This window comes from Suillus clintonianus, assembly GCF_016758775.1.
Source record: "Suillus clintonianus strain FC179 chromosome Unknown DEU56scaffold_18, whole genome shotgun sequence".
NCBI classification, from domain to species: domain Eukaryota; kingdom Fungi; phylum Basidiomycota; class Agaricomycetes; order Boletales; family Suillaceae; genus Suillus; species Suillus clintonianus.
In genome coordinates this window covers 225,233-249,801 of record NW_024539242.1, presented here as the reverse complement: position 1 = coordinate 249,801, position 24,569 = coordinate 225,233, and the positions used below count along the sequence as shown (strand labels likewise).

The 24,569-nt window shown below is 48.2% G+C and overlaps 9 protein-coding genes across 9 annotated transcripts; 4 read left to right on the top strand and 5 right to left on the bottom strand.

Annotated features, from left to right (window-relative positions):
* Nucleotides 1-1,716: 1,716 nt before the first annotated feature.
* On the top strand, nucleotides 1,717-3,833 carry DEU56DRAFT_870262 (MFS general substrate transporter; the record flags this gene model as incomplete). The annotated part of the gene is made up of 10 exons (XM_041355615.1): nucleotides 1,717-1,890; nucleotides 1,944-2,010; nucleotides 2,067-2,200; nucleotides 2,255-2,361; nucleotides 2,412-2,929; nucleotides 2,992-3,105; nucleotides 3,163-3,254; nucleotides 3,312-3,445; nucleotides 3,497-3,629; nucleotides 3,687-3,833. The coding sequence occupies 10 exons, from the start codon at nucleotides 1,717-1,719 to the stop codon at nucleotides 3,831-3,833; spliced, it is 1,620 nt and encodes a 539-aa protein (XP_041211008.1).
* Nucleotides 3,834-4,266: 433 nt separating this feature from the next.
* DEU56DRAFT_789253 (uncharacterized protein) lies at nucleotides 4,267-6,062 on the bottom strand. The gene is made up of 8 exons (XM_041352524.1): nucleotides 5,986-6,062; nucleotides 5,757-5,875; nucleotides 5,657-5,702; nucleotides 5,462-5,604; nucleotides 5,014-5,409; nucleotides 4,928-4,962; nucleotides 4,642-4,881; nucleotides 4,267-4,591 (listed from the first exon to the last, which is right to left on the bottom strand). The coding sequence occupies exons 1-8, from the start codon at nucleotides 6,038-6,040 to the stop codon at nucleotides 4,450-4,452; spliced, it is 1,176 nt and encodes a 391-aa protein (XP_041211007.1). The 5' UTR covers nucleotides 6,041-6,062; the 3' UTR covers nucleotides 4,267-4,449.
* Nucleotides 6,063-6,598: 536 nt separating this feature from the next.
* Nucleotides 6,599-8,050, top strand: DEU56DRAFT_732300 (acid protease; the record flags this gene model as incomplete). Its single annotated transcript, XM_041348262.1, has 7 exons — nucleotides 6,599-6,846; nucleotides 6,903-6,997; nucleotides 7,054-7,308; nucleotides 7,360-7,397; nucleotides 7,451-7,595; nucleotides 7,645-7,952; nucleotides 8,006-8,050. 7 exons carry the CDS (start codon nucleotides 6,599-6,601, stop codon nucleotides 8,048-8,050), a joined length of 1,134 nt encoding a protein of 377 aa, XP_041211006.1.
* Nucleotides 8,051-8,791: 741 nt separating this feature from the next.
* Nucleotides 8,792-9,703, bottom strand: DEU56DRAFT_195984 (uncharacterized protein). The gene is made up of 5 exons (XM_041345019.1): nucleotides 9,508-9,703; nucleotides 9,340-9,450; nucleotides 9,239-9,285; nucleotides 9,165-9,184; nucleotides 8,792-9,113 (listed from the first exon to the last, which is right to left on the bottom strand). The coding sequence occupies exons 1-5, from the start codon at nucleotides 9,593-9,595 to the stop codon at nucleotides 8,969-8,971; spliced, it is 411 nt and encodes a 136-aa protein (XP_041211005.1). The 5' UTR covers nucleotides 9,596-9,703; the 3' UTR covers nucleotides 8,792-8,968.
* A 599-nt stretch (nucleotides 9,704-10,302) lies between these two features.
* Nucleotides 10,303-11,346, bottom strand: DEU56DRAFT_196003 (uncharacterized protein). Its single transcript, XM_041345020.1, has 4 exons — nucleotides 11,194-11,346; nucleotides 10,784-11,132; nucleotides 10,509-10,732; nucleotides 10,303-10,452 (listed from the first exon to the last, which is right to left on the bottom strand). The coding sequence occupies exons 2-4, from the start codon at nucleotides 11,124-11,126 to the stop codon at nucleotides 10,384-10,386; spliced, it is 636 nt and encodes a 211-aa protein (XP_041211004.1). The 5' UTR covers nucleotides 11,127-11,132; nucleotides 11,194-11,346; the 3' UTR covers nucleotides 10,303-10,383.
* A 691-nt stretch (nucleotides 11,347-12,037) lies between these two features.
* On the bottom strand, nucleotides 12,038-13,827 carry DEU56DRAFT_789206 (uncharacterized protein). The gene is made up of 15 exons (XM_041352523.1): nucleotides 13,700-13,827; nucleotides 13,630-13,639; nucleotides 13,550-13,569; nucleotides 13,465-13,497; nucleotides 13,312-13,408; nucleotides 13,222-13,259; nucleotides 13,143-13,173; nucleotides 13,044-13,076; nucleotides 12,915-12,991; nucleotides 12,810-12,867; nucleotides 12,685-12,762; nucleotides 12,523-12,633; nucleotides 12,423-12,469; nucleotides 12,350-12,369; nucleotides 12,038-12,292 (listed from the first exon to the last, which is right to left on the bottom strand). The coding sequence occupies exons 1-15, from the start codon at nucleotides 13,739-13,741 to the stop codon at nucleotides 12,133-12,135; spliced, it is 855 nt and encodes a 284-aa protein (XP_041211003.1). The 5' UTR covers nucleotides 13,742-13,827; the 3' UTR covers nucleotides 12,038-12,132.
* A 719-nt stretch (nucleotides 13,828-14,546) lies between these two features.
* DEU56DRAFT_195920 (uncharacterized protein) lies at nucleotides 14,547-16,505 on the top strand. Its single transcript, XM_041345018.1, has 5 exons — nucleotides 14,547-14,600; nucleotides 14,649-14,849; nucleotides 14,906-15,372; nucleotides 15,430-15,652; nucleotides 15,717-16,505. Exons 2-5 carry the CDS (start codon nucleotides 14,730-14,732, stop codon nucleotides 16,350-16,352), a joined length of 1,446 nt encoding a protein of 481 aa, XP_041211002.1. The 5' UTR covers nucleotides 14,547-14,600; nucleotides 14,649-14,729; the 3' UTR covers nucleotides 16,353-16,505.
* A 751-nt stretch (nucleotides 16,506-17,256) lies between these two features.
* On the bottom strand, nucleotides 17,257-19,583 carry DEU56DRAFT_195785 (guanine nucleotide binding protein, alpha subunit). The gene is made up of 11 exons (XM_041345017.1): nucleotides 19,180-19,583; nucleotides 19,101-19,121; nucleotides 18,475-19,048; nucleotides 18,367-18,419; nucleotides 18,184-18,311; nucleotides 18,117-18,120; nucleotides 18,037-18,063; nucleotides 17,907-17,983; nucleotides 17,673-17,853; nucleotides 17,543-17,625; nucleotides 17,257-17,485 (listed from the first exon to the last, which is right to left on the bottom strand). The coding sequence occupies exons 1-11, from the start codon at nucleotides 19,400-19,402 to the stop codon at nucleotides 17,354-17,356; spliced, it is 1,503 nt and encodes a 500-aa protein (XP_041211001.1). The 5' UTR covers nucleotides 19,403-19,583; the 3' UTR covers nucleotides 17,257-17,353.
* A 2,292-nt stretch (nucleotides 19,584-21,875) lies between these two features.
* Nucleotides 21,876-23,962, top strand: DEU56DRAFT_732161 (Aspartate/glutamate/uridylate kinase; the record flags this gene model as incomplete). The annotated part of the gene is made up of 6 exons (XM_041348256.1): nucleotides 21,876-22,042; nucleotides 22,092-22,524; nucleotides 22,594-22,689; nucleotides 22,742-23,155; nucleotides 23,208-23,618; nucleotides 23,669-23,962. The coding sequence occupies 6 exons, from the start codon at nucleotides 21,876-21,878 to the stop codon at nucleotides 23,960-23,962; spliced, it is 1,815 nt and encodes a 604-aa protein (XP_041211000.1).
* Between the last annotated feature and the right edge of the window lie 607 nt (nucleotides 23,963-24,569).

The following is a 24,569-nucleotide window of genomic DNA, read 5'->3' as shown; positions in this document are numbered from 1 at the left end:
CCGAAGTGGTTTGAGACTCGGTGCAATCGATAGAGATATCAGTTAGCAAAAACGGCAAGAACATTTGATAGACACACGTATAGTACCCAAACCCAAACCATACAAACTATCCACCTGAGATTCCGCGTGAAGCTAAATTTAGTATGACAATGAGGAAGGAGAAACAGAATGAGCAGTCAGCCAAGACAGGCGTGCACAGTTTTAGGACTTACAAAGTGATGTTGAAACCCGCAGACATTGGCTGGATGCCACATGTAGAACATAGCAGGCACCATCATGGTAGTTAGAAGATAACTTGAAGATCAAAAAAGGACTTAGGCACAGAAGGGCGCGCAGGAATGAGAGGGACGCGCTGGAGGTCTGAGAGGATGTGCTGGAGGTCCAAGCAGATGTGCAGGAGGTTTGAGAGGATGTACTGGAGGTCCGAGAGGATGTGCTGGAAGTACAAGAGGACTCGGATGTGCAGATGTATGAGAGGATGCACTACTAGTAGAGGTACAACACCTGCCTGTTACATCACGGGACTCATAGTGGAAATGGTGCTAGTGAACGCTGGGCACCACAGAAGGTATAAAGTAGCGGGAAGGTGCGAGTGCCCAGGGAGTCCAACCAATGTCTGGGCTCTGTGTTTGTCTCTTGGTTTCTGTGGACTGACAAACTGAACACCCAGCCCAGACACAGTGAGCTGCGCTGCACAAGTATCTGAGCGCAGAGCCATAGAGATGAAGGTAGGAAACAACTTGCACATTTCTATTTCTTAATTAAAATACATAGTATGCAAAAATCCACGTTGAGGTGGGGAGGTCCTTGGGGCTCAAGAGCAGTGCGAGGTATCCAGGTCCTGGAGGTAAAGCACGCGAGCAGCCCGGCGGGAGGGCAACGAGGTAGTAGTGGGAGGGCAACGAGGTATGATATTATTTTTAGAACAGATCCTAAATTACATTGGAGAATCATGGGCCTTTCAGGCTGGTTTCCCATAACATAGGAACCCGGCCTGAAAGCCTACCTTTTGCCTCCGAAAACTGCTGCCTGAGGTGGGCTACGTGCAGTCCTCCAAGTTTACGTAAGCCCTACATTTTGGTTCCGAATCACGTTCAGCCAACGACCCGGGCCCTTGCTTTAATTTACGTGTAATCGGCTGCATCTACAATCAATATTCCCATCACTTTTTGATTACAGGATTTACACTCGAGGTCGTGATCACTGACTCGGGCTTCTCGGGCTGAATTCGGTTCAAGTTCTCCTCAAGACGTACAATGGTCAGAATATCTAATCGATCTTGCTCGTGAGACTGATACATAGTCAGTTGATACGTATTGCAGGGAACGATTACTCTTGGATGACCACCTCTTCCTATTATTAGTTCGGCTTCACCTCCCACTGACCGGATATCCGACATTCCGAGGCTAGACACAAATTCTGGATGATTTCAATCCTAAATCTAACCTTCAATAACTAATGCAGGTCGTTTGGCTTCAGAGGCCTTCGGTCGGTAGCATCCGATAGTAGCCAGAACGATGACAATGTTGAGCTTCTACAGCCATGCTACCTCGATCGGCCACGTTGTCCGACACACTATACTATAGTTAGTCAACATATTCCATCCAGTATGTTCTTATCGTCGGCACTGACCCATGTTCGCTTCATCCATGGGCCGTCTATAAAATCATACACTACCGTATAATCTTTGATTTGTGCATCAGCCATTTTACGCCCATGGCAGTAAGCCAGAGTACGAACTTGTCGCCTATAGAGGTCCGGAATGTCGAATTTCATACTGATACACAGACGCACTCCCCCAGTTCTACATTGTCAAATGGGCCCGTTAAGCTTGACATAGAGCATACATTGGTTGAGGATGATCCTCGCTTATGGTCAAACACGAAGAAGGTCCGTCCTTCCATCTTAATATGTAACCAGCCGTTGATTGAACACACCTACAGACCGCTGTATTGCTCATCATATCCGGAGCGTCGATGTTTGCGGGTTTGGCGACGAATATACAAAACCGTAGGTCATGTCCTTGATCCTATGCATCCAATATCGGTTAAACAGCCAGGGGATAGCCGCCAATGCTCAAATCGAGCAGCAGCTACATACCACCAGCGGAGACATCAGCCTGAGTTTGTCTCTCTTCATTCTCGTTCAAGGCAATTGTCCCATCATCTGGAGTGCGATTAGCGAGATAAAGGGCCGCAAGGTTTGTATTTCTAGCTATCTTGAGCGCGTCGTTTGTTGATACGACGGAGTCCAGCTCGTGTACCTTCTCTCCATCGCACTTTTTATCCTTGGATCTGCAATTGTGGCCGTGTCAAGAACCATTGGTTTGGTGATCGGGATGCGAATCGTGCAAGGCGCAGGGTGGGACAGTTCCTCAACCCCTCCCTCGTGTCTGTGCTCACTTGGAATAGGTCAAGCGCAGTTTGGGCTATCGGAGCTGCCACTCTAGCCGATATATACGAGCCACATCAACGCGGTACAATGATGGGCGTCTACTATTCTGCACCTCTCCTTGGCCCCTCCTTGGGACCAATCCTTGGTGGTGCACTCACGCAGGGCCTCAGCTGGCGGGCGGTTTTCTGGTTCTTGGTCATCTGGGGAGGCATAATATTTTTAGCATTCCTATTCTTGTTCAAGGACACCTTCAGGAAAGAGAGGAGTGTGACTTATCAGAACGTGTTGAAGAGAAGACTCCGAGAGCAGCTGTTGTCGGAAGGAACGGATAAGCTGCGAAAGATAAAGATTTCACAGGAGTCGGAAGTAGATGGAGAAAACAAGACGGCTTCGAAAGACGTTGAAGCTGGGCAGATGGTCATACCGGCATCAGCCATCGAAGAAGTAAAGCTGACCATTACTGATGTCAACCCTTTCCCTCCGTACCTATCAATTGTGAGCCGCATGAACAACCTTGTTATCTTGACAGCGTCAGGTGAGTATTCTTAATTCTCGCAGAAAGCTGTTTCAAACGATGTTCATGCCCTGTTGCGCTAGGTTTAACATTTGCGTTTAGCTTTAGCATCACATATACATGCGCAAGAACATTGTCGATGTATTATAATTACGATGCATTGAAGACTGGCCTTGTTTTGCTCGCCTATGGTATCGGTGAGCGAATCACCAGCGAATTGTGAACTCTCGCCTAACACATCCTATCTATCTCAGGCTGCATGTTTGGCAGTATATTGGGTGGTCGTTGGTCCGACCGGACACTTGCTCGACTAAAGGCCGCGAACGGCGGGGTCAGCTTCCCAGAGGTGAACATCCAACCACTATCATCCAGCTCAGTACGCAGCTGACGCAGATTCATGCAGATGCGCCTTGAGAGCACGAAAATCGCCATGCTGTGGTTACCTCTGTCTGTGATCGGATACGCCTGGGTATGCCAAGAACGAGTCCACATCGCTGCTGTGTGCGTGATGCTGTTCCTCGCTGGATTTTTATCCGTGTACGTTCACTTCGTTGTACATTGTTTTTTTTTGCTCTGATCCACGGTTAGATGGATCTACTCGAGCACGCTGGCATACCTTGTCGACGCCAACATTGGTCGTTCATCGATGGCAGTAGCGAGTAATAGTTCTTTCCGTGGTATTTCTGCTTTTGTCGCTGCTGAGATTGCTGTTCCTTTACAAGTGAGTCGACGTCATAATAAATATTTCGCAGAACATCGGATCTGAGGGTGGTTTTAGGATAGTATTGGCGACGGTGGTTTGTATACTCTCTGGGCGTGTGTGGTGGTCGTCATCGAGTGCATGATTTTGCTGGTGTTGTACAAAGGCAGGAAGTGGAGAGAAGCTAGTGTGGAACGGGAGAAGCAGAAGCTGGATGCCAATTAAGGGTAGACGATCAGTACAGAATCAAGGTTTATTTGGCGCCCATCGATGTACATTAATTTACAGTTGAACTGGAAAACCCGTGTTTCTGTTCCATGAACGGGACTGTCTACACAGTATAATATATTGAACATGCGTCATCGGCCAGGATCGGTCCAATTTGAAAACCTCTGATAACATAATAGCTTCGGCCCTAAAGCTCATTATTGATCGATGCTTTTAACTTTTAACCTATATGATACGCCCCGGGTGTGCCCCCGGGCCAGCAGTATACACAGAGGCGCTCCTTACTATTGTAGAAAGTGCTAGGTGGCTTGCTGAAATGATTTGCAAGATCTAGACTGGTCGGTCCCGTTGGGTCTGTATCGGAGTGCTCGTAGTCGGCGACTCGGACAAACTGCATCGAAGTATCCTCGTATTAGAATGCAGGAAAGAATGATCCGGGTAGTCCTGTTCATTTGTCATCAATACAGCTATCGTTTACATGTGTCTCTCGTACACCTACATACGCCTTGTAGTACAGCATTCATTGCAGCATTCTTCCCTTGTAACTGGAGTGGAACGCAAAGATATTCAACTTACATTTGCCATAGATCGCTCCCCCACAATTCACAACATCTCAGTTCCCAGGATTCTCAGATGCACAATCACCAGATGCAGGTGTCGCATCCGCTGGAGCACCCGTCTTGAAGGCACTTTCTAGCAACTCCGCGGCCATATTCGCTGAGCCCCACGACGACAAGAAGCCATAACCAGAGTGTCTAGACGCACACATTATTAGGGCAGCATGAATAAGCATGATGTCACTCACCCGTAGTTATACACCACGGGCACCTTGCCTCGTGTGGGGGCGTCCAGCCACTCGACTTCGAGTCTGATGCCACCCTTTCGCCCGGGGCGCAGGCCGCAACCTGGTTCAATAATGATGGGGCGAAGGTCCTCAACAGTGGGCTCGCGATCGACCCGCGTCTGCGGGGGTGCAAGCTCCGGCGTAAGCTTCAGAGCCCGCACAAGAATGTCCTCGGTTGTTTCAGGGCGCGGGACCGGGTACCTGCAAGCGCTGAGAATGTAACAATGGGATAAGTCGACAGAAATACCAGTCGTTGGGCACTCTTGTGCCACCGCACAACACCTATATAGAATAATCAGAGGACAGATCAGGTGAGTTTATGAGCAAGCGCACATCACCGTTGCTCCTTGGCATCGAATAGGTGTACGTCCCATCAGCTTCGGTCATGGTCCTCCCGAACTTGACCCAGGGAGCTCTGAGGAGCACAGTTTCACCGCGAATTGGGAATACGTCCTTATCTTCAACGCCTCCTAGTGCGCGTGCGCCAATACCAGCACATATAACAAGAGCGTCGACGTCACGGTGCGACTGGACACCTGTGTAAGGACTGGTTCCTCGCTCAAGAAGCTGACTGATGTGCTGCAGGGATCCGCGCACGATGGTCCCATTTTTGGCAAGGAATTCGGACAAAAGCCAGTTAAGATATACCGGAGTATTCATGCTGACGGTGCTGAAAGAGAATCCCGTCTTTGCTGGACCACGAAGCTCGTTGCTCTCTATATATCTGAACTGATACGAGGAGTTAGAATGACGGCTATGAATCTGAGTAAGTTTTGCATACACCTGGCATGTAGTGAAGCCATTCAGCATTAGCGAGGTCGTCTCCGCGATATTCGGTGTGGGGGTGCCGCAAGAAACAACCTTCGGCTGCACCGCCTGGTTCTGATAGCTTCCACAATACATCGAAGGTATCTTGATCAAGCTCTGGATGACTAGGGTGTGACATATATGTTCATGCAGTCAGAAAGCAGCATACTTCGCTGTCTTAGATCGTCATAAGCATGGCTGACATGGTGTGCACCCTACACGTCAAAGTACGCTCAGCGGCAAATGTATCTGGTAGTAAGATAGCGTACCGCCCAGTGACTGGTGTATCGGCTGGACTTGGGGTCGATGGGGAAGTTTTCGGCAACGATCGTGACACGGTAATCGCCTTGCGCCTGGATTCTTAATGCAGTGGTGAGGCCGACAACACCTGCACATGAAAGTCAGTCAGCTAGTAATATTTGGGCGCTTAGCAGGGGTTCAACCGGGGCGCATTTCGAGACAGAGTGCGTTGTTTCAGTCACATCCAAATTGACCCACCTGCACCCAGAACGATGATCTCCTTGAGCTGTTCGTCGTTGTTCGATTGTGCCATGGCGCACCGTGACAAGCGAAGGGACGATCGGCTCTGACCGACTTGCCAAGAGATCCGGCCCGGGGTTCTGAGATTACGTCAGTCAACCAGCGGCGGTAATCAGAACTTAGAGCGCCTCGGAGTACTTTTGGCTCGTACTACCAACACACTCATCAGATCATCAGATCATCATCATCAGCCTGCACATTCATGTAGGCCTATCATCGATGCAAGAACTTGGCGGGCGCTTCGTTTCGTGGCAGTCCTGGTGCGTTGTCGGCGTTTCGACCTTGAATGAAGTCAACTTTCCCCATTTGTGGCGATGTTCACAGCCTCTGCACATCTCACACGCGGGTGTCGCTCCCAGCGGGACAAAATGTTGCCTTGTCGCTTATGATAGTATGTCATTGTTCTAGCATGGTGTACGTGTTGTTTAACCGTTCATGGAGTGCGGTACTGCCTCACCACAGCTCGCCTTCAAGCGCTAACGTTGCTTTATAAAAGCCTTTGCTCTTTTGATGGTCTCGTATTCCGCATGTCATTATGAGCTGCCTTACATGTTTACTTATTTTTTCTCAAATGTTCTTCTCCCATCACTCTGTTTCTGCGACATCTCTTCTTAACTTTCCCTTAACCAAAGTTGATATTAGAACCGCTGGCTCAAGAGGCTCATCCGATGCTGCATCAACTTCGAAGCGCAACGCTATCACGAATGTCTTCATTACCAGCTTGGACTATTATCAGTATGTCATGGATGTCGGTGTCGGGGACCCCCCAACATACTATTCTCTTGTGGTCGACACAGGCAGTTCCATAACATTTATTGGGTATTTCTAGCTCGATTAGTGGAATTAAGTAGATGGTAGACTCAATATTTCCACAGGCGAAGCAAGCCGTACAACAAAACGTCTACCAGTATTGCGACAGGCCAGAACATAGAGGTGACATATGGTCTGGGATATCTGGCTGGACCAGAGTGTGCGGTCTTCCGATTTCTCTTGGAGCATTGTCTAATTTGCAGCATATTGTCGCAGACTACGATACGGTTACACTGACACCCGATATTGTCATTACCAACCAGTCGATCGGGGACGTGGTCGCCTCCACCGATTGGCTTGGTGTAGATGGTATTTTAGGGGTCGGCCCAGTCAACCTGACCGTGGGGTCTCTGTCCCAAAATATCACGTCAATCGTTCCTACTGTGATGGACAACGCCCGACAACAGGGCTTGATCCAGTCACAGATTATGAGTGTCTCGTTCGCTCCAGCATCCAGTGTAAATGACACAAGTGAGACCAGCCTCATTTTCAGTATGACATAAAATCCAAATTTTTCCACAGACGGAGTGATCACGTTTGGCGGTGTCAATCCATCATTGGTAAGTCTACAAGCTTTCTCGTTCAATGTCGTTCACTATTTGACGTTATCTAGTTCGTTGGAAATATTACATATGTCCCTGTCACAAGCACCTATCCAGCAGGGTACTCTTGGGGAATCAATATAACGAGTTGCTTTTACGGTGACACAACCATTTTTTCGACCTCGACTGCTGGTACTGTCGACACTGGAAATTCACGTATGTCCTTCCCATCCAAGCTGACGCCTACTTAAAGCTGCTCCTCTAGTCGTAGCGCTTGCTGATGATTTTTTCGCCACATACATGGCTGCCATTCCTGGTTCGTACTATGACAACCAAACATCCTTTATTGTCATCCCGTCATCATCAATCGCAAACATGCAACCCCTGAATCTTATGATTGGTGGCGCTATGTTTATAATGGACGTTTCTGCACAGCTTCTCCCAACTAACCAGGACTCTGCATGGAGTGGAAATCCTGGAGTACAGTATGGTACGATTGGTCCCTTGGGATACCAAAGCGGTCAGGGCTTCGATTTCATTCTCGGTCAGATGTTTCTAGAGAAATATTACGCTGTCAGTCATTCGTTGAACATTGCGGCATTGCCCAGACCTGATGCTCTATACAGGTCTTTGATGGCGAAAACCACCGTGTGGGTCTAGCATATACGTGAGCGTTGGCGAATCCGTGCATTATGTCTAAAACTGACCAGACTCTGCTTAGAAACCACTCCACATCACCTCCCCCGGTGATTTCCAGCGCTTTATCGAATACGTTTGGATTCTATCCACTGGCATTGTTATTGATAATTACCCAAGCCTATACCCTGCAACTCATCCTTTGATTTTCACGCATCTGGAGGCACGTACACTCAGTGGGACTCATATTTAGCATGTACGGTGTGTATACCAATTCATAATACATTAGGAGGTAGCACGAGGTGGTCGGGCTACCACTAGGCGGAATCGTCGATCATGGGACAAGGTATGTTGCCTACCATCCGGCCTGATGCATGGGTGGACAACTAGTCCCAGTAGTGATGTAACATGACGTTGGTTCGCCCAGATCTAGTTCTATCCTCCAAATCACTTCGGAACACTAGATAAATACCGTGACGAAGTGCCTGTATTCTCTAATTCACCGATGAAGCTCCAAATAAATTCTCGCGATAAAATACATACATGCTCAGAGTCTGGTCACTACCCAGGGTTGTATACTTGAATGGTGCCTGGAAAGCAATGGACGTCATGTTTGTTCCCCTCATTGGACCTGACCACGAGCTTAGCGTGGTATTCTCGAACACTGAGGATCAGACGGGGTCCCAGCAGAAACATTTGCAACCCCTGGGCAATTTGGAGGATGCCGGTAGAGATATGAGCTCATCAATGTACCAGCGTAGACTTCAAATTCATTTCCCTTGGTCTATGAGACGATGTCGGCGATGAAAATGAACTACGTCAGCAATGTCTGATATGGTTGCAAGCAGCAACAAAGCTTCCCCGCCAATGGTGCAGAATTTCAAAAGGATACAGACAGCCATATGTCGCAAAAGTTGACACAGACATTTCAATACGTTAAACCGGCCACAATCTCAGACTAGACTCGTGATACCTCGTCTGTCAGCAAATGACATTGATGCCATCTCATCCATCGGTATATCGCTCTGTCCACCGATGCTTTTCCAGAGGTGGATCTGCATTCGGGTGGCAAGCAGCGCTTGCAGGATTACCTGAGTCCTGAGAGAAGCACAGTCAAATTTGTGGACTCGACCTAAAAGATTATCTTACACTTCCATCATTGCATGATCCTAATTGCAATCGATTGTCAACGCTGACCACCAGTTGATTAGAAAGTCACTGACATGGCTTACTACTCCAACCGCACTCATCATGTTGATACCATTCAATGCTGAAAAAAAATACTGTTAGATAACGCCTGTAAACAGCCCCATGCGAAATGCACCAAGACAGGTGGCGAAATATCCAACGTTGTGCTGTACAAGCAAAACTAACAGCGTTCCACGACTTGCATGATACATTTTGAATGCCTTGTAAACAGAAAGCACGAGAACCTCTGAAAATGCAAGGAAGACTGAGCGACTGGGAGTTAATATATAGTAGATATACTTGCCTATCTGTAGTACGACCAGAAGTACATACGCTGCTAGCAGAGGCTGTTGTGAGGCTGTCGGTAACTCGCAACCTCCGACTGTTAACATAGTATATATCAGATTGGCGAAGCGACATATGCTCGTGCCGAACTCACACCTAACAATAGCGAGCCCATATAGTGCGTCGCAACTTAATCCCCCCGCAAGAATTACCTGAGCCTATCTCAGCCAGAGAGAAGGCAAAAAGTGGAAAAACACACCAGGTAGCTCCCAGCCAACACGTATAGAATCCGTCTCGTTCGACCCCACAATGCATACGTTCGAATGACAAAGATACCTGGCATCCTCTGTGAGACATGATTAAACAGGAGTTGGTATGGAGCCTCACACTCAACGGACACCAGCACCATTATGAGAGTCCCTAGACAACAGTGTTTCAGGAGGACATACCTTAGAACACGAAATAGGACATACATAGATCAATTTCATCAATAATTGTGCATCCCTGAACGAATTATAAGACAGGAGTGTAGAGCACCGGGCTGACTCACCTTTTTATCGAGTTTCTCCATGATAGGTATGAAAACAACTGCAGAATTGGTTGTGAATACACTGCGGACACGAGGATATAAATTGACTTGCTTGGGATTCGGACACAGCATGCGATAAGAGAAAGTGAACGACATAGCACGTATGAGGCTTTTGCCAGAGACATTTTTTGGCTTGCCAAATAGTCAATCTGGACGCCATTGAACAGTCGGCCTCCCGCACTTCCAGGTTGACAGAGCCTACCTCGTAGTCAAGATGAAGCACAAAATCATAAGACTGTGTAGTCATGAGAATACCAAAGAGAGTTTTGCACAATATCACGCGCACCAAGACCACCATTGTGGCGACTACATCAGCAGACCATGGTACATAAAATGACATTGTGTCATAGAGGTGATCTGCTCACGAAAAATATACTCAAATCCCATGAATTAAGTACATGATTTAGTTGCGCAATGATAGAAGTACTTACACTTCCATTGAGAAAATCAATGTATGTTAAAGATGAGTCCATGGTGGAAGTGCTGGACATCGTGCAAGGAGGCCGATTGATACGTGATTGCCCCCTGCATATATTCTTCATCATAGAGACTCTTCCCGCGATCTTGATCCGGCTGGTCGACGTGGCACTGGAGCACACGGATAGGGCGCCACGCAGTGCCAGCGAGTCCTCTTCGTACGTTTTTAAATGGGCGCCTGAACAACTTTGTTTGCATCAGCCCTTATTGTGAAGAGACGAAAACATGCCTCGAATTAGAATATTGAGCCGTTGCGTCAAAATGCACAGTTGAAAGCTTGAAAAAAGAAAAGGCATTAGCCTGCCAGTCGAAATCCTTCGGCAGGATGGGGTAAGGGACGGACGTTGTGCTCTGCGACCACGTAAGCTGAGTGGAATTTGAAACCAGACTTTGAATTGACCCAAACAGAATCGAAGGACGCTTGTTTGGGGTGATGATGAAAGTGTCACCTGCAACCGGCTCCCAAATGGCCCACTGCTCGTCGTTGTGTTTCGAGATCCTGGTCTGCAACCAGGTAATTGGAGCCGACACTGGATTGACGCACAGGAGCTGAGCAACCTGAGAGCCTCCATTAAACTCTGAGTAACGTCATGTGTCAGAAAATCACTGAACGTGAATGATTCGAAAATGCGTACGAACCCCATAATGGATTTCTCATTATTGATTAATTGTCCTTTGTCTTCTTCGTGTTTCTTGTCTTGTATGATAGACATATTCTTCTTGCTTAGATTGCAGCGAAGAATAATAATGCTGGAAGGAATGTGAGCAAGAAGACGAAGCATATATACAAGGACCCCGCTCGTGTTTGTTGTTGGCAGCTTCATGCCCGCACATCGTGGAATTTGGTTTGCCACCACACGCGTACGCCCTCAGTCTCACCCTCGCCCACATTCTCAGCTGCATCTCCACCGCGCGTAGTTCTCGACTTGTTCTCGTCCGCCCGAATGATCGCTCAGTCTGCGAGCAGTAGTCCAGCCGCTTGGCGTTGAAGGTAATCCGTTTGATCAGTAGTGCTCTTGTATCCTAAGATAAACTGCATGTGAGATATCCCTGGGTATTTGACCACGCAGATGCTGACCCCCGCTAAGGCTGTGATGCGACTGCCGGCGCCACCAGGGTCCAGAGCAGCGCAGAAGTATTGATATGACATACAAATGGTCGCAAAGTGGTTGAGAAGGCAGAAAAGGTCAGACAGACTCTTTTGCGCGGATTAATATTGTTGAGGTTGCGTCATATGTAGTGTTGATCAAGGGATGTATCTAGGTCAGGGTTCGGTTTGTCCGAACTTTGGCCGATGCCGGCACCGAAAACTGGCCAGCGTCATTTGACGTACAGGCCTGGGGTTCGGCGTAGTTGTATGATACTGCTTGCGACCTGATCGTTACTCACCAAGGATTGATGGGCCACAGTCAGACCTTCAGTAACAGACGAGTTGCACTAGCATTAAATGTAGCTTCCCTGCCAATGGTACATGTTTTCCTAGGGGAAGGGATAACCATACTCCCCGCTCTGTTATTGTCATAAATATTAAGTCAATAAGTACAAGTAAAATAGCATTGACGTTCAAACCCTGATCAATCATGTATTCACCAACTCAGTCTCCTGCCTGATATTGTGTCCCTCAGCAAATTCCATTAAAGTCATCTCGTCCGTCGGTGAATTACTCCGTCCGCCGGCTGATTTCCAAAGGTCGATCTGCATCCGGGTAGCAAGTAACGCTTGCAGGATGATCTGTGTCCTGAGAGAAGAAGCAAAGTAAGATTTGTAGTATATTCAACTTGAAAGGGCACCTTACACTTCCATCATTGCATTATCCTAATTGCAATCGATTGTCAGCACTGACCACAAGTCGATAGAAAGACACTCACATGAGTTTCCACTCCAACCGCACTTATCATGTTGAGGCCGTTTAATGCTATAGAAGGCTATCAGACCATGTCCATCAGGAGTGTCCTATGCGAAATGCACCAAGACAAGCAGCAAAATATCCAACGTTGTGCTGTACAAGCAAAACTAAAAGCGTTCCACGACTTGCACGATACAGTTGTAATGCCTTGTATACAGACAGCACGAGGACCTCTGATGAATGACTGAGTGACCGAGGTGATAGAATGCAGTGGGTACACTTACCTATCTCTAGCACGACCAGGAGTATGTACCCTGCTACCAGAGGCTGTTGTGTATTTGCAGGTAAATCACAACCTCCGACTGCAAGTGTTCAGCGGCGAGGCAACGGACGCTCGTGCTGAACCCACATTTATCAATAGCGACTCCATATAATGCGAGGCAACTAAACGCCCCCGCAAGAATTACCTGAGCATATCTCAGCCGGACGAGCATGCAGACACGGGCAAACGCACCAGGTAGCTCCCAGCCAGAACGTATAGAATTCGCCTCGTTTGACCCCACAATGCATACGTTCGAATGAGAAAGATACCTGGCGTTTTTTGTGAGACAACATTAAATGAGGTCTGGTACACTTATCTCACACTCAACGCACACGAGCACCATCACAAGAATCCCTAGATAACAAGGTTTCAAGAGGACATACTTCAGCGCAGGTTATGAGAACACGAAATAGGACACACAGAGATCGATCTGATCAATAATTGTACATTCCTTAACGAATTGTAAGCAAGGATATCGAGCACACTAAGGCTTACTAACCATGTTACTGAGCTTCTTCATGGTAGGTATGAACACAACTGCGCGTTTATTGTGAATACACCGTGGCCAAGATGATATAGATTGACTTGCTCGGGATTCGGACACAGCACGCGGTAAGAGAGAGTGCTTGGCATAGCCCATATGAGACTGTTGTGAGCGACGCTTTTTGGCTTTCCCAATAGGCAATCTGGACGTCATCAACAAGTCAGCATCCCGCACTTGTTCCAGGTCGATAGAGCCCGCCTCGTGGTCAACGTGAATCACAAAATCATAAACCTGTGTGTGGTGATGAGAATGTCGAAGAAATGGTGTGCGATATCACGCGCACCAAGACTACCATTGTAGCAACTATATTAAAAGATCATGGGTCCTTAATTGACTCAATCGTCACAGAAGTGATCTACTCACGAAAAACATACTATATAAAGCAGAGATGAAATAAGTCTGTGATTTAGGTGCGTAATGATAGAAAACTTACACTTCCATTGAGGAAATCTGTGTATGTCGAAGGTGAGTCCATGATGGAAGTACTAGTGCTGGATATCGTGTGAGGATGTTGACTTATACATGTTTGACGGACTTCGTGATAGTGATGCTAGACGCCTATGTAGATTCTAGAATTGTATTGATAACGAGTTGCATAATCTGCTAAGCCATGGGCTTGGGTAGATCAACTGACACAGCCGCTTGGCACTGGAAGTTGATGGATCGTTGATGTCCAGGGCTTCTCCCGAAGGCCACCACATGCAACAGATTCACGATAGAATCACATGAATGTTTACTCTGTGATGGTTTAAGCAAATAGATCATCCCAGGCTCGACACTAACATGACTTTCCGCCCGTACCCACTGCCTGCGTCATGACCGAGCGCACGAGCAGGATGGTATGATCTGAAGGTACTACCACTATTCCAGTTACAGAATACCGAGAAGCTGAGAAGTTCATATTCGACCTATGCAGGCGCCGCTTTGGTGCAAAGTTGTCAAATTGTTGCTGGGCTGTGCGGACTTGGTCTCCCCTAGGTAGACCTTTATCAACAGTCGTTCCTTCTATTAGAACTCCAAAGTGCAGGATGTGGGGGCATTTGGGGGCTCGAAAGGACAGCGAAATCTTCTGCTGATGGTACAGGCTGTCAGCAACCAGGAACGCAAGGTCCGCCGAGAGATCCATCCTACATGGTGTTCTCATGACGAATAATCTTATGGGGTTGATGGTTGCCGACCTCCGTCTTCTAAGAGCCTGTTGGAGTCCGACTCGTGCCAGCAGCGTTTCGTTGGTCCACAGAAAAGTCGCAAACTAGACTTCGAGGGTAGATTGTGGTCAATAAGTATGTTGGTTCGAGCAATTGCAAGCGCTCAGGTCGGCGCCCAACGACTATGTAAGCCCCGTTGACTTTGTGAAAGATCAAATGTGAAAGCAAAAATAGGAATATACATACCGTTAGGGCCGTAATCCCATCTAGTGTGCCACTCAAGTCTCATGATACACGGCTAGTCCAGCAGGAACTATGGGCATGCCAGGCCGACACGACTTTCATCCCCTTATAAACATACAGAATCTACCTGATGAGGTTCTTTTCATCATCCTCAAGTTCGCCGACGTGCTGGATGTGGTGGTTTTGTACAAGGTGACGTGTCACCTGACATCTGTTCCTCGTGGACTCGTAACTCAACCAGATATTAGGTGTCAAAATTATTCCACAGGCTTTTGCACGATGAATGGTATTGGAGAACATCATACAAAGAAAAGCGCATACCTCGTCCCCCTGGTCCATTTGAAGGACAGTCAACAACGTATCTTCAGGAAATCCTTGTACGAAGCGCCAGAGTGCAGCACAACTGGCCGCCATTCGTACGGTTATCGAATCCGACTTCTCGAGTCACATTAAAGTCTACGAAGCAGAACCTCAGCATTATTCATGGACGACTCAGTATTATCCATGGACGATGGCTAATCACAGGGGATCCTCCCCTTCTATTATGCTATGACACTTGTAGCAGCGACCCTGATTGGGTCTCCTCACCCCGTATATTCTACCAGCCACACCTGCAAGCGAATTTCTTCCGCTGTTTTTCGACGATCGCGGAAGACGGACAAGAGCTGATTTTCGCTGTCAGTGAGACACAGGTCGGAGCTGCTCGGCGCAAGCTGTGAGTTTCTACCCTTGATGAAGATTATTTTGCAAGTTATCAAGAGAATTTTGACAGCAACGTGTTTACAATCGCGATAGATCCTGACCATGGACCATTCATCTCTAGTCATGTTTTCACGCTTGATGTGCGCCCTCATTACTCAGGAGTCTGGACTGTCACTACAGGTCCTCGCCTTCTAGTCATTTCTGCCAAGGGTCCGGAGCAGGATGATCCTCCCGTTATCTTGGATGTCAAGACATTCCAGAGATTTAATGCTGCAACACCTCCACTTCCTCGAGTAAGTTTTCGGGCTGCGAGATCATTGTTTGAATACTCTGAGTGCTAGATAACCTTTGTTGCAGGGTCACCTCGGGATGTTCACCTCTTTCATCTCTACTTCGTCGCATTTACTTGTGGCACGCCTCCTCAATGGACTGGAGACCTTGCTGCAAGTATTTCCTCTCTCCCAAACGGAATCAGAATGGAGCACTGATGTCGTATGGGTATTGCATCCCTCACATGTCATGAGAACTCACGAACTCAGATTTCGTACGTGGCACGTCTTAAGAGGACCCAAGCACGAGACCTTGACAGGTGGGACACGTATGACCCTGATGTTGAGTCTCCTCGCGCCAGCTTCGAGCGACGTAGCGTCGCTCAACATCGTTCAACTCCTGCTGGACACAAGAGGCGGTGTATCATTCACGTCAGAGAAGCTGTGGACTTTACCACACGATGCTACAATACTTGCAGATTCCTCGCATGACGGCTGCATTCGGGGGTTGGTTTGCAGCAGAAACGGGAGGCAGTTCATGCCGTTCATGATTGACGACCAGGACAAAAACAGCACAGGCTATGGGCAATTCAACGACCTCATCAACAACCCCCTGTCTTTCAGGCCAGACCCAGTTTTATTTGATGGGTACAGAGGTGTTTTGTGTTCAGCGGTAGTGACGGAGAAGGGACATGGTGTCATTGAAGTTGTACGTTTCGCTTAAATTGAGGATCCCTACACTATTGTTGCCACAATCCTGCAGCTCGCTACTTCGTATCCATTGATCACTCTGGGGGAATCTACGGCTTAATATGGTCGCTGAAATAACATATCTCGTAAATATATCATGTTCTCATGCTTTGCATCAATCAACGAGCATACAGCCCTAGAGCTGGTAAACACATTCAATCCAAATACGCCTAGGCGCTTTCGCTCTTTCTATATAGGTACACTGGTGCTGAGGAGACCTCGCTCATATATAGCAGCAACGTTGTGGAATCCGTTCTTTGATGTCGCAAGCGTGTGAGACGCGGCATTAATATCATCTAGAACTCTACCTGAAGCATATATAGCAAGCTTCTTGCTGGGAAGTAATCATCGTATGTTGTGATGCTACATGTCTTGTAGTAGACAAGTTTGGTTATTGACTTAGGGGGTCATCGGGGTGTCCGAATCGCAGGAGTTTGGCCAGGTTTAACAGGTATGTATATGAGGAGTGGTAGCACATCAGTTGTACAGTTGTACAGTAGAGAATGAGCATGTACACGCTCGCCCCCACGAAGTAAACAGGTATGTCGAATGCGTGGTAAATATGGGGCAGCTCCGTAGGTGCCTTGAAAATCCAGAGAACATGAATGCAGTAGTTAACAAGGGACTAACCAATGGATAAACACGTAAATCGCGGGACAGAAATGGAGTGAGATGAGTAGATAGGGCGACCTCCTGAACTATGTGCTACAGCTGCTGAGAAAAATAGATGCTGCTCATTCCAGAGCAGGCAGAATGATAGACGGGACGAGGAGATAATCATGAATCATCGACAGGCGTAAATGCCAGTACTGTTTCGTTAGCAAAGGGGGACGACCATGTTGCGGCGCATCTAGTTATTGGGATGGAATGTGTCGTGTTGAGCGTCGAGGCAGGTCGTAGATGGAGGGCATGGCAGCGATTGCTTCAGGCGATCTTCTAGAGGCCCGGTCGTTAAGAGCAAGCTCAAGAATGCTACTATAGCAGCCTGGATTGCTTGAGGTGCCTGCGTACGACCATATCTCGCACTACCATACTGTCAGTATACATGATTGGAAGTACCACGTTGGACTCACCACTGGCGAGAATCCCAGCAGTCGTATTCGTGTCCTGCATTACAGAGCCAAATTCAGAAGCCGAAGATAGAATTGAGATGAATCAGCATACTGTAACAGTCGTGCAAAAACCATAAAATTTCCGTGGGAGTGGTGAATATTCTCGATGTATCGCGCTAAACTTGCTTCGGAAGTCTGCGACAAAGATCAGTGGCTGAGCTAAATGAAGACAGTCTGCTGACATTTTGAGGCCGTCTCCATATCATTAGGACGGTCTCCGTAGCTGCGAACATATTTCGACAACCTTATCCCTGACGTGAGTTTCGCGTCAAGTATGTCACACTTGTTCAGGAACAGAACGAGGTCAACGTTTGCCAGCAGTTTGTTTGAGCAGACAGCTTTCCATAATAGCACGCTGTCCTCCTGTACAGAAATAGTAAGCCCCAAAAAGAACGACAGCACGACATGTGACTGACAAGGCGGTTCACGCTTCGATCCTCAGCAAGAACTTGATCAAAGCTGGATATTGGCGCGAGGAAGATAATTGCATCGACTAGGTGTCGTAGGCGTTAGACAGACTACATGTGAAACAAACTGAGAACGTACCATCATCAAAGAAAGGTACCCATGTTGCTAAAAGGTGGGATTCAGCATCTGCTAACACTGAAAACGAATGACCTTCTCACCTCTCTGCAAAGATAAGACGTGTCGGAAAAGGCTGAGCGTGGGATGAGAGAAGCAAAGAGTACGTACCTGCGACCGGGAGCCTCCAACGTCAACTATCCTCCATTCAGTACCACTTTCACGTCCAGCCACGGCCTCCATTTCACACCGGTACTCCGAAACACCAACCGTCTTCAGGCGCGCTCGAAGTACATCGTCTATATCAACGGTCAACTCAGTTCCCCTTGGTGCCAGAACATGAGAGTATTTCACCATCGTTTGGGGTGTAGTGTAGGGCCGTGACCCGATCCAAGTCGTTGAGGAAGCTAGAACGACGATGTTTCAAGCAGAATTAAATGCAGGATGAGACCGAAGGCTTACAAGCCGGAAGATTCTTCAAGGCGAATTTTTCTCCTCCGCAAGACCTCCCGAACAAGCCTGTCATTCCAGAGCGCCATGATGTCATAGCTGCATGAATGAATAACTTCCTGCGCTTCATCTCGGGTATGCATTCCCGTATTGCCTAATGAGACTGGTCGAGTACGAGAACTTTTCGCAAGCGCTCCCTTCCATGTGGCTCCGGGGCGTACGAAGACTTCTTGAGCTCTCCATGAACGTTCACTACTTCGGCTGCGATGAGAGTGGTATGCGCTAATAGCACTGCTTCCGATGACGGAAGCGGCCTCATCTTCGCTTGGGGGTATGAGCTTGGCAATGAGTAGTGCCTCAATATGGCGGAGGGGAGTAAGGCGCATCTGCAACATCTCGAGTTCCTGGGGTACATTGGCTCCACCGTCATCGCTGTCCTCACCTCCACTGTCAACGGTAGGAAGCCGAAGGTCGGATAAGGCGTCGAGGATTGTACGGACAGACCGGACGATGTTCAGCTGTATGACGCTGCGCCAGAGTACCCGCTCTTCATGGAAGGCAGTGGGAGTGTACAGTTTTTGGAAGTCTAGGGAGAATGACTCAATTTCACGCAGCCTGGTAGAGTTGTTTATACGCACGTCTTAGTGTCGTTGATTTACCTACCGTGCAATTATTGAAGTGAGTGGACGTAAATGATATTGGCCACGTCGGACATACCTGATTCGCTTTGACCCAACAATAAAAGTCTGACTATACCCTTCTTCTTCTGCGCCTGCTTCTCCGCTCGTATTGAATCGTCTATTGCCTGGCTCACCCTGCGTGCCTCTGCTTCCTGAGCTTGCCTGATAACACGATCCTCCTCAGTCTCGTCTATTGGTGGCCTGAGAGCCTCGTCTAAAGGGTCGAAGTCATGCGGAGATTTTGGAACTGCCCCAGACATGGCGAACTGTGGGATGCCAGGCTACAAAAACCACAGAAAGCGAGTGATGGAAGATGGTAACAGAGAGTTCTCTGGGCAAAGCTGGGTCCGGCAGCAATGCAGTAATTTGCCAGGCACAAGACGTACTGCAAATTATAGCCCTTGGCGAAGGTTGACGCTGGGCATGCTCCTTTTGCCAGCAACAGGTACCTTCTGTGGGTTCTTGGTTTGTTATTATAGTCTACCAATCGAGAAATCACCGGACCAGGCAAGTACCAACTTGGTAGAACCTGGTGCCTGTTTCTCAGCTTGGGCATTACACGTGAACAACTTTCAGGCTAGTAACAAGTTCCCTCCTCATCCCGGCATTACCATCAACGCATCACGGCCATGCCTTTTCCTGCTCTTTCATATCCGAGTCTGACTAGTCACTTGCCACTAGCGTTATCAGGATGGCTGCTCTCGCAAGCAGAGCACCTCTTAAAGATATGCGTTTCAGCTATGTCAGGATCCAGCTTGCAAATCTATGGCTCAACTGAATACGCAATGTCCTCTGTACCTTCTGACCGACACGCGGCGTAGCAGGCCTTTGCTTGGGGTTTTGTCGTACCTGATTATCCTCCAGGAATAGGCTCGTCTCCCAACGCGAGGCAGATACTTAAGGCACATATGCTGCACAAGGCCACCCGCGCTCTTTTGGGCACCAAACTGGCTTACTGCTATTGGCACCTACATCAATGCCAAGGGGGCCTTGCCGTGTATGGCTGCCACGACGTCAAAGGGTGAAAGCTGAACAGTGAACGGCAAATTCACATTGTCCGCCTCTTACTCGTTGAGGAGGCTCCTCCATTTCTCCGGTTCCTGAACGTGGGTAAAACTGACTAGGCCCTTCTCACTCTTTCGATAGCAGTCCTCCCTGAAAGCCACCGCACGCCGTAAGAGCGTTTGAGCACTCCCTTTTTGGTCGGATTACCGCTCAAAAGCAAGGACACGAGATATGGATGGATCCCGTGTCGCTTATGAGACATATATATCCGATCCTGTCGTCTCGCCGCAGCTTCAAACAGCCTATGCGCTCCTCATCTCCGCCGGCCTAACCAGTACAAGTGCAAGGCCATGATCTGCTAAGTATGATCCATCGGGCAATTCTCCACACGTTCCGGACCGGATTTCATCGAACATTCCAGATCGAGACAACCTTGGCTGCCCGAGCCCCAAGGGGGTCTCCACGTTCTCAGGGCCCAAAGTCCTGATTGCCATTGTTTTCGGTGGCGATCCATCGCTGCGTCATGCAGTGATAAGTATGATTGTGCGCTATATCATCGTCGCAGAACCTTCGCACCTCTGGACATTATATCAATATGGCGTCCAGCCCAGCCTATATAATTTTGTGAGTTCTACAATTGAATCACTGCAACCGTGGCGTCATTTTCAGGCACTATGATAGTGACTTCAGTAGTTCTGCGGCCCAACTCAGATTGAGCGCCCTTCCTCGCCTCTCCCGCGATTGTGCGTGTCTTCAACATCTTGCCGGCGGGTTATCTATATCTTTCCCATCTTGGCAAAAAATTTCAACGTTCCAGAAATCACTGATCAGAAGTTGGCGTTTCGTGTGGACGGGCTCCAACAGGGCTTTGCGCTGTTTTCGACTAGCAGAGATAACTCTGAGGCAGTGCCGACCTATCTAGATCGGAAATACAGGTACCATGAAACACTCATCGAGTCGTTCCTTCTGAGCTTATCGCTGACCATCGTGCCAGGAACAACATTTCATTATCTATATACGTAAACGTATAGTTCCTGGCGCCTCGGATTATGTGAAGGAGGAATGACCTAGTGACACGTTGCATCGACTGCTCCGCCGTGCTTGCTGCGCCGCGAACAGCCGACACTGTCTCTGCTTATGTGCGAAGCTTTGCATTGGTGCACTGGGAAGACCATGTGGACCATTAATTTAGGTCAGGCTCACAATCAAGGAACGACGGGGTTTATGGTCTGGCAAGGGCGGACTCGGTCGAGTCTGGTCAAATGGATTCCGAAGAGCGCATCCTGTCACGATGGGACTCACGGCCCTAGAAATGACATGATTCGGTGATTTTAAAATCAGCAGCCTCTCCAGCATGGACATGTATTGCAACGTAAATTAAGTTTACCATTTTCATGCTTCACTTACAACTGGCTTCCATTACTTATATATTTGGGTGCTATGGCAATGTATACAGTACTATGATATGATATTAAGTCCTTGAGACTACCGGCACTTATAGCCACTGGTGACAGGGGTCTCTCAGTGCAGCTGGTGAGTCAATGATCAAGTTCTTCATCCGTTGGCAAATTTGTTTTGCAACACGCTTGATCAGTACTCAGTGCTGGCCATCGTCCATATAACCAGAGTCTGCCATTTCCATTTCTTTTTCTTGCTTGTTGTGTTCCCCTGCTCTTGTGCTAGCACCGCGTGGTCGTAGACTATCTCTGGAGTTAACGTGTGATGTTGATGTTGGGATCAAAATTAGATCTGGTCACCCTGCCTGCCTCTTCATCTACGAATCCCCTAGTGCTGCGTCGGAACAACACGGATCCAGAATCGAAATGGATAGTCCAGAAGTTTGGAGGTACCAGTGTGGGCAAATTTTCAGTCAACATTGCTCGTGATATCGTGTCGTAAGTCTTTGTTATGCTGCACTTTTGGGTGTTTGATTTCGCTTTTTAGGAGCCATATTGACAAGCACAAAATAGCTGTCGTCTGCTCCGCACGATCTGGCTCCGAGAAGGCTCTGGGGACTACCAATCTCCTGCTCAAAGCTGCCTCCGAGGCGCGGCAACGACACAAGTTATACAATGGTTCCGGTACCATGACTCCGTCGACAAATGGTATCTTCAGGAGGTCATCAGACGCTTCTCCCACCCCGATGCGCAGATCTTCGTCATCGCCTTCGTCTCCGTGCACGGGTGCATTAACACCTCTGATAACACCCCAGACTGGCCAGTCTCAACCGGAATTCAATGTCACCATCGACCTTATACGGTCAGAGCACATCAATGCTGCAAAAGCATCTGTCAAAAATCCAGAGATTCTCCAAGAACTCGAGGCCGAAATAGAAAGAGACTGTGACTGGCTTCGTAGTTTCTTGTTTGCTGCTCAGGTGCATTCATTGCACTGCCGCTCAGTGTCTAACCTAACATCAATGTGTGTGTGTGTGTGTGGTTGCCAGGTGATCAATGAAATATCACCACGTTCGCGGGACAGCATCATAGGTTTCGGCGAGCGATTAGGTTGTAAACTGATGACAGCTGTTCTTCGCGATCAAGTACGTTTTTGGTATCATCAATACTTCAATGAGGTTCATCTGTGTTTCACAGGGAATCGACGCAGAATACGTATCGCTGGAAGATATCATCCCTGTATCCGAGGATAGCGACACCGTACCGGAAGGATCCCTTGATCAGGCTTTTTATGATAGCGTGGCCGCTGCTGTCGGAGAACGTATCAAAGGATGTATACCTCGCGTACCCGTTGTCACCGGCTTCTTTGGCCCCGTGCCGGGTTCGCTGCTCCGCCAAGTCGGCCGAGGATACACAGATTTGCTCTCTGCTCTTCTGGCTGTTGGCCTCGAAGCATCAGAACTGCAGATATGGAAGGAAGTTGACGGGATATTTACAGCGGATCCTCGAAAAGTGCCTACGGCACGATTAATACCTATTATATCGCCCGACGAAGCCGCTGAACTGACTTATTATGGCAGTGAAGTCGTGCATCCATTCACGATGGAGCAGGTCAGGAGAGTCATCTTAGGATCTTCAATTGTGCTTATACCTCACACTGCAGGTCATTCGTCGAAAGATTCCAATAAGAATAAAAAACGTGGAGAACCCCCTAGGCGGTGGTACAGTTATTCACCCCGACCCAAATTTGGGAACACCAGAAGACGATAGTCCCTGTGAAGCGCCAGTGGCGATGCTACAAGGCCTCTCTGTGTCCAACGACGAATTACGCAGGAACAAGCGACTGCCAGCCGCTGTGACAATAAAAGAACGCATTGTTGTACTCAACGTCAAATCGAATCGAAAGAGTGTGTCTCACGGCTTCCTGGCTGGGATATTTGGAACCCTTGATCGCTTTGGCGTGGTCGTAGACCTCATTAGCACCAGCGAAGTACATGTCAGCATGGCTACCGAGGACAATCTGTCCAGAACGACTATGGAGCGGCTGGTGGCAGAACTAAAAAGGAGTGGAACCGTGAGTACCGTTGATGACACAGGCCCCTTAACCATTAACAGGAGTCCCAGGTTTCTGTGCACCGTGAAATGGCCATTCTCTCCCTTGTTGGCCAACAGATGCGCAACCTGGTTGGTATATCAGGACGCATGTTCACTTCCCTTGGCCAGGGTAATGTGAATATCGAGATGATCAGCCAAGGCGCTAGCGAGATCAACATATCGTGTGTTATTGAGGCCCGCGACGCTGTCAAGGCACTCAATCTCATACATCAAAGCTGTTTACAAATAAAACCCGAGGGGCCGAGAGGGCGAGGTTGGTTTGCTTCGATTCTTGATGTTCGTTTTAAGATTGACGTGATTTGATAGTCGGCCCATGGTTTTTCTAGCACAGGACGTAGAAAGCTGTAGAGTCCTACGTGATTCGGTTCAACACCGTTGACAGGACCTCAGTTTTGTAGAATATATCTCCATACCGAGATATATACGCACGTCGGACAAATTACGCGATACTGAAAACAAGTGACGTCAATATAACACCCAACAGTGCGGCACGCACCTACGAAGATCCGGGGGATGTGCCAGCGCAACTTACATCGTCTGAGTCACGAATTTGCAGAACCGAACCTAAACAAGGTTTTATAGATTTGACATGCAACTCCGATTTGAATTCGATTACGGGAGTTTTCAGAAGTGAGTTTGTTACCTTGGTATTTGGGGCGGGGTGTTGAGTGGGATGCATCGCTTTGTTCGGGATATAGACACGGTAGAAGTCTTGATCCTAGACATTCTCTACATCCAGCAGGCCCTTTCCCCTTCCGAAGTTCGTACACGTCGTCCTCGTCATCTCCCTGCCCCATCAGGTGTACCCGCCCCAAAGATGCCCAACAAGCGCAAATGAACGCAGAAAACATGCCATATAGTACTGATGGTAGCTTGTGCTTAAATTCAGTGTTGGGCTCGAAGTCATTGT

Bases quoted from the DNA above. Each gene is read 5' to 3' on its own strand.
- DEU56DRAFT_789253 (XM_041352524.1), bottom strand. From the start codon at position 6,040: ATGGCACAATCGAACAACGACGAACAGCTCAAGGAGATCATCGTTCTG. The intron at 5,703-5,756 runs GTACGCTATCTT...TTTGACGTGTAG, and splicing joins GATACACCAGTCACTGGGCG to GGTGCACACCATGTCAGCCA. The intron at 4,592-4,641 runs GTGAGTGACATC...GTGTGCGTCTAG, and splicing joins CCCGTGGTGTATAACTACGG to ACACTCTGGTTATGGCTTCT.
- DEU56DRAFT_195984 (XM_041345019.1), bottom strand. From the start codon at position 9,595: ATGTTAACAGTCGGAGGTTGCGAGTTACCGACAGCCTCACAACAGCCT. The intron at 9,451-9,507 runs GCAAGTATATCT...TTGCATTTTCAG, and splicing joins TCTGGTCGTACTACAGATAG to AGGTTCTCGTGCTTTCTGTT. The intron at 9,185-9,238 runs GTCAGTGACTTT...GATTGCAATTAG, and splicing joins CGGTTGGAGTAGTAAGCCAT to GATCATGCAATGATGGAAGT.
- DEU56DRAFT_196003 (XM_041345020.1), bottom strand. From the start codon at position 11,126: ATGGAGGCTCTCAGGTTGCTCAGCTCCTGTGCGTCAATCCAGTGTCGG. The intron at 10,733-10,783 runs GCATGTTTTCGT...AAAGTTGTTCAG, and splicing joins GCTCAATATTCTAATTCGAG to GCGCCCATTTAAAAACGTAC. The intron at 10,453-10,508 runs GTAAGTACTTCT...ATGGGATTTGAG, and splicing joins TTGATTTTCTCAATGGAAGT to TATATTTTTCGTGAGCAGAT.
- DEU56DRAFT_789206 (XM_041352523.1), bottom strand. From the start codon at position 13,741: ATGGACTCACCTTCGACATACACAGATTTCCTCAATGGAAGT. The intron at 13,409-13,464 runs GCGGGCTCTATC...GATGACGTCCAG, and splicing joins TGATTCACGTTGACCACGAG to ATTGCCTATTGGGAAAGCCA. The intron at 12,293-12,349 runs GTAAGGTGCCCT...TTCTTCTCTCAG, and splicing joins GATAATGCAATGATGGAAGT to GACACAGATCATCCTGCAAG.
- DEU56DRAFT_195920 (XM_041345018.1), top strand. From the start codon at position 14,730: ATGGGCATGCCAGGCCGACACGACTTTCATCCCCTTATAAACATACAG. The intron at 14,850-14,905 runs GTGACGTGTCAC...ACCAGATATTAG, and splicing joins ATGTGGTGGTTTTGTACAAG to GTGTCAAAATTATTCCACAG. The intron at 15,373-15,429 runs GTGAGTTTCTAC...GAATTTTGACAG, and splicing joins GGAGCTGCTCGGCGCAAGCT to CAACGTGTTTACAATCGCGA.
- DEU56DRAFT_195785 (XM_041345017.1), bottom strand. From the start codon at position 19,402: ATGTCTGGGGCAGTTCCAAAATCTCCGCATGACTTCGACCCTTTAGAC. The intron at 19,049-19,100 runs GTGCGTATAAAC...CATTCTCCCTAG, and splicing joins TAAATCAACGACACTAAGAC to ACTTCCAAAAACTGTACACT. The intron at 17,626-17,672 runs GTCAGCAGACTG...TCTTTGTCGCAG, and splicing joins TATGGAGACGGCCTCAAAAT to ACTTCCGAAGCAAGTTTAGC.